This window comes from Pagrus major, chromosome 22, assembly GCF_040436345.1.
Source record: "Pagrus major chromosome 22, Pma_NU_1.0".
Taxonomy (NCBI): Eukaryota; Metazoa; Chordata; class Actinopteri; order Spariformes; family Sparidae; genus Pagrus; species Pagrus major.
The window spans coordinates 22298737-22309334 of NC_133236.1; the positions used below are offsets into that span (position 1 = coordinate 22298737).

The 10598-nt window shown below is 42.2% G+C and overlaps 1 protein-coding gene across 2 annotated transcripts; it reads left to right on the plus strand.

The window, feature by feature from the left end:
* The first annotated feature begins 1473 nt into the window (after positions 1-1473).
* Positions 1474-10102, plus strand: myb (v-myb avian myeloblastosis viral oncogene homolog). Of its 2 annotated transcripts, none has more exons than XM_073492945.1 (14): positions 1474-1565; positions 3608-3725; positions 3854-3925; positions 4066-4158; positions 5026-5246; positions 5704-5920; positions 6042-6110; positions 6194-6298; positions 6731-6997; positions 7584-7702; positions 7800-7977; positions 8225-8323; positions 8512-8595; positions 8709-10102. In XM_073492945.1, the coding sequence occupies exons 1-14, from the start codon at positions 1543-1545 to the stop codon at positions 8820-8822; spliced, it is 1779 nt and encodes a 592-aa protein (XP_073349046.1). In that variant the 5' UTR covers positions 1474-1542; the 3' UTR covers positions 8823-10102. The 2 variants fall into 2 exon arrangements, with proteins under 2 accessions (XP_073349046.1, XP_073349047.1); XM_073492946.1 differs by having other exon boundaries at positions 1484-1565; positions 8712-8919.
* Positions 10103-10598: the final 496 nt, after the last annotated feature.

The window sequence follows — 10598 nt, forward strand, 5'->3', positions numbered from 1 at the left end:
GCTTCACTTCACTGAGCACTCACTGCTGAATCAAATAGTGAAATTTGCAGTCCATGGTCATGTGTGTATGTGTGCAGCCCTTTATCAGGCCACTATTATGATGACTGCCCTGGGACAAAAGGCTGGTCTGGGGTGATGGTAATTACAAGTGACCAGGACAATACGGTCGCGTATGGAGGAACTAATACAATGAGAAGACACAAAATACAAATAAAGCATTAACCCCCCTCCTCCTCCCTGAAGTGAATGGCTGAGTGGACAGTTCTGGCGCAAGGAGGATGGAGAACTCAACCAAAACAAAATAATCATAATACATGGTGGCCATTCGCTTTAATACAGACTAATGCAGAAGAAGAAGTTATGCAATACAGCTAAGTGAAGCATTATTATTAGTCATCCATGATACAGGGTTGCTGGAAAAACAGGCTGAACTTGTTCCTAATTTAAATGTGGATTAATTTTGAATAAATGCAAAGACATCATCAGCAAGCTGCTGTTTAAGAAACTCAAAAAGGCAACTTTAGGAATAACATGGATGACACATTGGCAGCCATGTGTGCTTTATAGGCAGCTGTCACTTGAGTTATGTGCAATAGACTCCCACAACAAAACAAGAAGCTGAAACACTGGATTTCTTTAACTTTCTTTGTCTGGGAGAGCACAAAAGCTCTTTTTTTTTTTTTTTTTATCGCTGGAGGATAAGACCAAGGTCTTGCATGTTTTATCACAGAGGAACATCTGTTTTTATAACAGCAGTCAGGTATAAGCCGAGCACCGAAAGCATGGGAACTTCGCTTTCCTCGCATGCCACAAGCCCATTCCGCAATTGTTTACTTCGTCCAGGCTCATTAGTTTCCTTCTGCTTTTCAACAGAGGAGAAGTAACTCAGAAAATTGTTGACAGAGAGCGTCTAGCGCGGACAGAGCAGCAAAACGCGCCTTTGACAAGTGTAATGAGTAATGCTCTGGTGCCTTCACGGACGCCTCGTAAATCCCACACATCTACTTGTCTGTCAGTAGCCCTGTACAGAATAGTCCTTGAAGCACCATCATTATCCCACTGACGCTTAAAATTCAACAACTTTGAATTTTTTGAGTATATTACAGCGACATCTTCATGATCATTGACTTCGTATTATTTAATCACGTGGCGAGCGGCGATTGGTTTAGATAGCACAGCATAAAAGGCCTAAATGCATACGTTTTCAGGAAGAACATAACGCCTCTAATGATTTCAATCGCTTCTCTCGCCATGAAAACAAACAGTCTGACTTTTCCCCCGTGCTATCGCAGACCGTGAGTGCGAAACGTCGGACGGCCGCGAAGTACACTCCGCTTCGCGCATGCGCAGTCGGCCGCACGCGCTCAGGAGCGCCAAATTCACCGGGATGCGGAGGAGGGGAGGAGCCGCCAGCAGCAGCAGAGCGGCCGCTGCGTTTAAATTAATGTCAACCTGCCTCCTCGCCGGGAGAACAAACCCAGCGCAGATAGCGAAAGTACCGTGCTCAGCGCAACCCTGCGAGCCGCTCCGCACATATCAAACATGACTCGGCGGCCGAGAAACAGGTGAGTTAAAACAGACGACAAACACTCTTTTAATTTGCATTCTCGTCAACTTTTCCCCTTTTTTTTCTCCTCTATTTAGCTAGTAACCGTTTTTCCACTCATGTTAGCCAGCACACGGTTAAAGGGTGTATTTTAATGACAGAGTTTGTGTCTTTATTTGTTTACTTTTTCCGTCATTTCTTCAGTCGTGCTTGTTCTTGTTGCTGGGGAGCCGTTGTGTTTTTCTCGGCCGTTAAAGCCGAGTGCTGCTGTGGGGTGTCTCGCTCGCGCGCGCCCATGACAGGTGGTGGTCATCTGGCATGTGCGCTCCTCGCGCCGCTGTCAGTGGAGCGAGGGGTCTCTCTCTCTCTCTCGCTCTCTCTCTCGCTCTCGCTCTCTCTCTGTGTGTGTGTGTGTGTCGCTCTCTCACGCACACACGCATGCATGAACAACTTTAGGCGGGTGGTCGCGGGCGCGTGTCACACCGTGCACAAGATGGTGCGTGGACACTGGTTTTAATAGGAGCCTATAATAAATACAAAATCAAACACAATGCAGCATGGCGCCCGTGTATCTCTGTCTGAACACACTTTTAGTCTTGAATGCATCGCAGCAAAAACAATTTAATGTCCTAAATTGGCTTTTAAACTATTTATACTTTATCGCGCTTTTCCGATGAAAACAGACGTACAGACAAATATTTCCACGTTCACGTTTTTTTTTTTTACTTGCGAACTGGACTTTATCCCGCAGTTTAACTGGGAAAATGCCCCTTTTCTTAACATTGCCGCAGCATCTGCTCATTGTTATTTCGGAAACTGCGCTTTTACAGCCTCCCCCATGAGCGCTTGTCTTGGGAAGAAGCTGCATTTCTTTTTTCTTTCCCTTTTTTTTTTTTTTTGTATTTCCTTTTGTTTTGTTAAAGGAATCGCCGCAAACTGTAGCTTCCCTCACTCTCACCAGCGTACCACTTTCTTTATGGGCATCGATCGGCACCAGCTGTCTCTGAAAACGCATCTGACTCACTTTCAGCTTGCGTGACAAGTTTTTACTCGAGTTTGAGCGATAGTTTCAATAGTTATTATTTCCTATTTTATATGTAAGAAAGTGCGACGCCAGTTCACACACAAAACCACGCCGCTGATTGAGATAAGAGCAATGGTAATGATTAATGTTTTATCTTGTACTTTTCAGTTGATTCATCATTCTCGAGATGAGTTGAGCCTGCGGTATTCATTGTAATATGTTGACTTGTTTGTGCGCATGCGATCCTATATATCTAACTGGTTATTTCCTTTTTAATGAAAGAGATCATGGTTGTTTGTTAAAATGGGAAAAAAAGAGCCTGACTGCTATATATCCATTATCTTTATTTTTCTGTATGGTCAGCGTTGTTAATCAGTTATGTAAATGGACAAAAATAGGGAAGGTAATTTGCTGTAAATATCCTTGTAGAAGCACACAGGCACACACCTCTCAGTGGGGTTCCTGTTCACCTGTTGCACTGTATGACAAGTACCCTACCTAGCTTCCACGTTGTCCATGCTCTACATTCTGATTGGTTAACCACCCCTCTGTGTCTATGTGTGTGTGTGTGCTTGTGCATGCACGGCTGTACTGCACAATGCCACTGCAGGTCTGAACACGCCAGGGTCACGAAATTATGATCGCATGCGCCAATCCCAGTATCTGTGGAAACCAACAACATTGGAACCTGTTCATCCATCCGTCCCCCCTCCCTCCCTCTTGCTTGTTCTTCATCATCATCTCTCTCTCTCTCTCTCTCTCTCTCTTTCTTTCTGCCCTTGTGGGTGTCTTGGCTAAACGCCTGCACCCAAACCTTCAAGAATGACTGGTTCTGTCTGTGTTGACACCTGATGAGTTAAAGAGTGGGCTGAGTTCTTTATGCGCTCTGTAAAGAGACGATTAGGGAGTAGTTTGGAAATGGACTGGTGCTTATTGTGCTATTATTTACTTTGCTATTATCTTACACTGTTCTTTTTCGGACAGCCTCCACTTGTTATTAAATTTCTCTCTCTCTCTCTCTTTCGCTCTGTTTGCAGTGTTTACAGTAGCGAGGAGGATGAGGAGGAGACCGAGATGTATGAACATGATTATGATGGATCACTTGCCAAGACAGGGAAACGCCACCTTGGCAAAACACGCTGGACACGAGAAGAGGTACACACAGACACTTGGCAAAATCACTTCTGAGTAACCTGGGAACATGCTGGAGATGCTGCTCGTTGCATAGGCATACAGTATATTATGTGTCAGACAAACTGAAATATGCATTCTCTTTTTTTCAGGATGAGAAGTTGAAGAAACTCGTTGAACTTAATGGATCAGAAGACTGGAAACTCATTGCAAGCTTACTATCTGTAAGTAGTAGGACTGCATACACACAGAGACAGGAGCAAACATTAGCAACATTTGTCAATATAGTCTTGCAAAGTGGGAACAAACCAAGACAGTTTTCTTTCATTTCTGGTATTGAAATGATTGCTTTCTGTCCTCCTAGAATCGTACAGATGTGCAGTGCCAACACAGGTGGCAGAAAGTTCTAAACCCAGAACTCATCAAAGGCCCATGGACCAAAGAGGAAGACCAGAGGGTAAGAAAACAGCCTTTAAGGACCTTAATGAACACTGGACTTAAAATCATATTTGCCCAACACAGTAAAACCTCCACATGGCAATGCAAAATCAACGTGATCAATAGCAGTTTAATAATAATCTGCATAAAGATGCTTCAGTCCTACAAAGGCATCAGTCATGACCTTTGACCTATTAGTGCTGTGTTGCATTTGGAAATTATAACATAGTTGGATACCACTCACAGGAAACAGGCAATCATCCAGAGTAAAAAAAAAAAAAAAAACCCAATTACTTTATGTTCCTGTGTGATTAAAGCAACCATTCTGTTGCAACTCCTTGGCTGCTGTTGCACATTTTTAGTTTCCCAAAAAGTTTGCTGTTACTCAACAAGCACCATGTTTGGTGCCTTAAAACTTGTTAGGCATTTATTGAACTAGTCCAAAGGAGTTATATTTCCACCCAGATGCCACTGTAATGATTAGCAGAGTGGCTAACGTTCCACTGGAAACTCCCTCGCTGCTCACCACCAGGTGTTCTCAATCACCTCCTTAAGTAGAAAGATAAAGAAAGAGAGAAGGAGGAAGGAGAGGAGATGAGAAGTGTTCAATGACATAATGTAAAAGTTTCTGAGATTTTTCTGGGTGACTAACAAGCTTTTTTATTGTCATTTTCTCTTTTCTACCTCTCATATACCTGCTCTTTTTTCTTATTCTGTACCCCTTTACTTCTCCCTCTCCTCCCTGTTATTGCTCCTTCCTTCCTCTTTCCTCATGTCCCTCCACAATCATTTACTTCTTCCTTTTCAACGTTCTTCCTCCTCCCCTCTCCTCTTTCCTCTTTCTCTCTCGCCCCCTCTACACACACAAACACACATCCATCCCCAGGTGATAGAGCTGGTCCAGAAGTATGGAGCCAAGCGCTGGTCAGTGATCGCAAAGCACCTGAAGGGGCGCATAGGCAAGCAGTGCCGTGAGCGCTGGCACAACCACCTGAACCCAGAGGTGAAGAAGACATCGTGGACCGAGGAGGAGGACCGGATCATCTACCAGGCGCATGAGAAACTTGGCAACCGCTGGGCCGAAATTGCTAAGCTGCTCCCTGGCAGGTAAGGTGGAGAATGGAGTGGTGAAAAAAGAGAAGCTAAGATGAATCACTGAATTCTTGTTGGCTGGCTGCGCAATGCTGCGGTTGAGAGGGTGAAACAGAGGGTAGTGCGCTGAAGGAGGGGATGAAAAGAGAGGAAACAAATGAGAAAAAGGATTAAGTGAGCACACAGAACACAAAACAAGATACTAAATTGGGCGTAAAAATGGTTTAAAGATAATTTCAGGATATGGTGGCCTTTAGACAGAAAGACTTGTGAGAAGAAACAATAGTGTTGTCTGGACATGATTGTAATCGCTCTGTACTGATAACCTTATCAACTTTGTCTGTATCTATGTGTAACAGACTCTGTGTGCCTGTATTGATACTGCCATCAAGTGCCACTAGACTCCAGGATGTTTTATCATTGGTTTTGTAATGAATACTTCGTAAGCTAATATGTGTTATCCATGATCCAGGACTGACAACGCTATAAAGAACCACTGGAACTCCACCATGAGGCGAAAGGTGGAACAGGAAGGCTATCTCCAGAGCGCATCAAAGAACAACAGCCCCTCCCTCTCCATCGGCCATGGCTACGTCAAGACCAACAGTAACATCATGGGCTTCCCACACCACTCGCCCAGTCATGCACAGCTGCCACTCAACTACGCCTACATCACCGACACACACCGAGTGAGTGGGCTTTAAACACAAACTTGAGATGCTGGCAGGAGAACGATGATGAATGATACTGATTGTGTAGCTGCAGGTGATTCATTGTTTGATGTGGACATGTGTCTGATTGGCTGTGCAGGTACCATTCCCCATGGCGTTCAGTTTGAACATCCTGAACATTCCCCAGCATGGAACCGCTGCTATACAGGTAAGAACAGCTAGTAAACACTGATTACAATAGTGAGGAATCATGTTTGAAATGGGGCTAAAATCTCCTGCTCTTTTTCTTAGAGACACTATAGTGAGGAGGACCCTGAGAAGGAGAGGAGGGTGAAAGAGATCGAAATGCAGCTCATGTCAACAGAAGATGAGCTGAGAGGCCAGCCGTCACGACCAGTGAGTCGCGTGCAAGTGTGTCTGTGTGGCTTAAAGTGTGACAGCACGATTTATGTGCATGTGTGTTTGACCCTGGCTTTGAGGACAGTGGTTAGATTTGTGTGTTTGTGCGAATAAGGAGGAGGAAACATCTGGGGGGTCTGTTTCTGCAAAAGTGATGAAATAGGACCTTCTTCTTAACATACTCGTGTGTGTGCATGACCCCTTGTGCAACCCTCTACTCAACACTGCTGTCACTCTTTACATTAGAGTTCCTTTTCTTCTTCTCTTTTTCTCATCTGTTGTTTTTTTACACCTCTTCCCTTATTGTCAGGCTTGCATTTTCTCTCTTGTGCTTGTTTGACACTTTTTTTTTACACTCCATATTTTCAGATGATTATTATTTGACTGTTATTTCAAGCCCTCACTCTTTTTGTCCTCTTCTCCACCCAGATTAATATGCCCTATTCAAGCTGGGCCAGCCACAGCCCTTTGACCAGCAGCTCAGAGGGTGTGCCAATGTTATTACCTCATCACCAGGCGGCCGCCCCCGCCCTGCCTCTCGACCAGAGCTGCCTACCTGAGGAGAGCGCCTCCGCAACACGTGCCCACAACAATCACAGCCGCCACAACAACAACAACAACAACAACAACAGCCATCACAGCAGTTCGACGTTCTCAAATACTATTCCAGAGTTTATGGATTCTGTCATTGATTCAGTGAGTGTCTGCATTTAGTCATTTTTTTGTATGTGTTACGTTTACTAGATTTAAAAAGATAGTGTAGCAATGAGCAACATAGACTTTACCCGGTAGTGGGCCTTGACCCATATTTTCCCGCCCTTTCCCCAGAGCCTCTCCTCAGTGGATGAGGCCACTACCAGTGGCGTTCTCAGAACAGACAGGGTCTTGCCCAATCAGGGCTCAAGAACAGCTCAAGGAGCATGGGCTGGTTTCATCTGCTCAACTCCCAACAAGCCTTCACCAGGCAGAAACCTTCCCTTTTCACCCTCACAGGTAGTTAAAGTAGCTGCGTGTGAATCAGAATCCATCCAATCACCAACCTGCCGCCTGATCATATCAACAACCATTTAGAGTTAGTCTTTCTGCTGTTGATTCCATCTTTTTTTGTTTTATTTCAATCATTTCTTCTTTAACTCGTCTTTCGAAGCATCAGTTTCACCATTACTCTCCATTCCTGTAGTTTCGACCAAGTGTGCTCCCATGATCTGCCAGATTGTTACCGCTTTAAAATTAACCTGTCAAGCTACTTTGATTGATTGGTTTCCTTCCTTCTGTTTTACAGTTTCTCAACCAGTCAATGAGTTCAGAACACTCCGACAGCGACAGTTTACCACTGAGCTCGCCTGTGGACTCCAAGCCTCTGATCGACCACACTCTCAGGCCCCATAAGGAAAATGAAATGTGAGTGGAGCTGTCTCTAATGTGTTTAATGTGTAGTTATGCATGATTTGCTACAAATTAGGCTTTACAAACAGTCGTCTCTCTTACTCTCTCTCAGGTTCAGGACTCCAAACATTCGTCGTTCAATCATGGAGTCATCTCCTTGCACACCCACACCTTTCAGGTCAACCCTGGCCCTCCAGGAGGCCAAGTATGGTCCGATGGTGGAGTCCATCAAGCAGGAGCCGATGGAGTGTGCCATCGATCAGCCTCCTCTGAAAAAGATAAAACAAGAGGTACTTTCTACTCAAAATAAGCATGTACACAAATGCAAAAGAATCAAGTAGACACATTGAAGACTGAAGTTTTACTTTATATGGTGAGAAAGCAAAGATGAGAAGTGGAGCATACTTTCAGTTTGCAGTTGTGGTAAATGATTAGAGTGTGTTTCAGTTTTGCAACACACTCGTGATCAGCCTTGGGATTAATGAAAGTCATTGAAGTCAAGAAGATACGTGACCATGATGTGTTTTTTGGTCCTAGGTGGAGTCCCCATGTGAGAGGAGCCCATGTATGCAGTGGGAAGGACAAGACCTTCACACACAGCTCTTCTCCCCCAACGGCCCCGCGCAGGAAGTACCTGTAAGTTCATGTCTTGTAATGTAAATTCAAAGCTTAATCATAACCTGAATTAACAATTTTACCTCAGAGTATATGAAAGACCCCTTCTCCCCTTGATCCATGTGCTATTGTACTCTGAGTGCTGTTGCAGAATGTTATGTAAATCAGCTCGATTTTTCTAAAGATGTGTTTTCTATATTTTCCTTCAGGACCTACTTACAAGCTCATTATTGAGTGAAGATGGACACAAAGCCTACCACCTCCCTCGCAGAGGCATGGGCAGCCCACTACAGGTATGTTTTAAGTTTGTTTGCATGTATCTATCGATTTATGTTTAAAAAACAATGCTAAAATTGATTTCATTGCCCGATTAAAACTCATCATCCTCTCTTCCTGTTGTCGACAGCAGCTTCCATGGGATGAGGTGACCTGCGGGAAGACGGAGGACCACGTTGTTTTGGCCTCGGAGCAGAGCCACAAGTACATCAACTCTTTCCCTACGAGGACACTGGTCATGTAGACAGAGACACATGTTGATCTGGAAACATCAACAATCCCTGCACTGCCGCGGGTTACATATTTGTTGTGGTACAACAGTTGGGAGAGGCTCTATGCCATTGGTGTTTATACACTCACACTTGTTGGATTTCGACCAACCAAAGACTATATACATTTTTTGTTTTGAAAATCTTTTATATAGAATTTGCTTTTTTTTTTTTTTTTTTCAGAAACGTACGTTCTATCACTTTTGGTCTTGTCATTGTATTATTATCAATGTTGTATTATAATTGGGAAATGGTGGCTATATAATTTACATTTGGGCTGTATTAATAATTCCGAATTTTGATATTAATATAAAGAACAAGTTGATTAATTTATTTCCTTTTTTATGATGACTTTGTTATTGTTGTTTTTACAATTGGCCAATGGAGCAGTGTTGTTGCAAGTATTTAAGCCCTGTTAGCATTATCATAAATCCAAAGGCATACTAATTACTTCAATACTGACCTCTGTATTTCAGTCATGAAAGTTTTCAGTTTCTTTTTGGTTTTCTTTTCCTTTTTTTTCTTTCTGGGTACAATGGGTCTACTGAGAATTTCAAGTGTTTGGTCTGTGCCACCTCATGTAAACACTTAACTACTGAACAAGAACAGCTGCATCTGTTCTTACATTATTATTGAGACTATGAGTTATCATGCTTTACACCACAGAAGGGGCCAGCCTTATTAGTATTACCCAGTTACCACATTGGCACCTTTATTTCATAAAAAAGTTTTCATTTCAACTTTTAATTTAATTCTGGTCTTGTATGGAGAAACAATCGATGAACAAACATTATATCATATATATTGAAATTTAAATATATACATATTATATTTATACATTTAAAAATCTGAACTGAGCTTATATGTTTGAAACCATGAGCATTTCCCAGTAAGAGTCAGACCAAGCTGCACTTGAATTTTATATTCTCCATAAAAAAGTGAGAGTACGAAACACTGATATTTTATACTATGCTACAAACAAAAGCCCATTTGAAACTTTTGTATGTTGTTTTTTTAAAACATTTCTTTGAATAGTTTTGTATTGTTTTTATTCAATCAGCATTTTGTTTTCTTACTAAGACTGCAGTAGACCGTGTCAAACACTTAGCAGACAATCTTTTTATACTTCAGATGCCTTGTTTTTATACTAGCTTTTCAGCAAAAAGTGATTTTATAAAAGCATTTATACATGCCAAGTTTTCATGTTTTTATACTTTTATATACTGCCTAGTAAATAAAGTGTGTTGTTTTTTTTACATCCTTGTGTTCAGTGTGATTTTGGAAAAAGATGCAATTTGCAAGAAATGGTCACCTTTCAGATTCATACACCAAGCAAATAGAAAGCAGAATATTACCAGAGAAACCGCTAACTGTACCTTTTTGAGTGGCTAGGAGCTCGTTTGTTAGCATGCTAACTACGATAGATATCTTTGCAAAACAACTAACTTCAAAACTTTAAATTCTGGTGATAATTTTAGCTAATTTTTGAATGTTTTAAACTAAAATTTTGACATGTTGCACCTTTTAAAGAACATAACGGTAATAACAATTTAAAAGCTGTTCCTCAGAGACAATAACCAAATATTTCCGTATATTTGAGCCGTAAATATGCTTTTATTAGTCATAATATTTGTACATATAGCCTGTAGTGGATTAAGTTACAAGCGTAAACACTGAAGCCACTCTACTGTCTGCAGTAATTCCTGTGTTGAAAGTGAATTTACTCTCTGAAGTCTACAAAGTGTATACTT

Excerpts from the sequence above, each read along its gene's own strand:
- myb (XM_073492945.1), top strand. The coding sequence starts at position 1,543 with ATGACTCGGCGGCCGAGAAACAG. Across the intron at positions 1,566-3,607 it reads ACTCGGCGGCCGAGAAACAG|TGTTTACAGTAGCGAGGAGG; the intron begins GTGAGTTAAAAC and ends CTCTGTTTGCAG. Across the intron at positions 8,596-8,708 it reads GCATGGGCAGCCCACTACAG|CAGCTTCCATGGGATGAGGT; the intron begins GTATGTTTTAAG and ends TGTTGTCGACAG.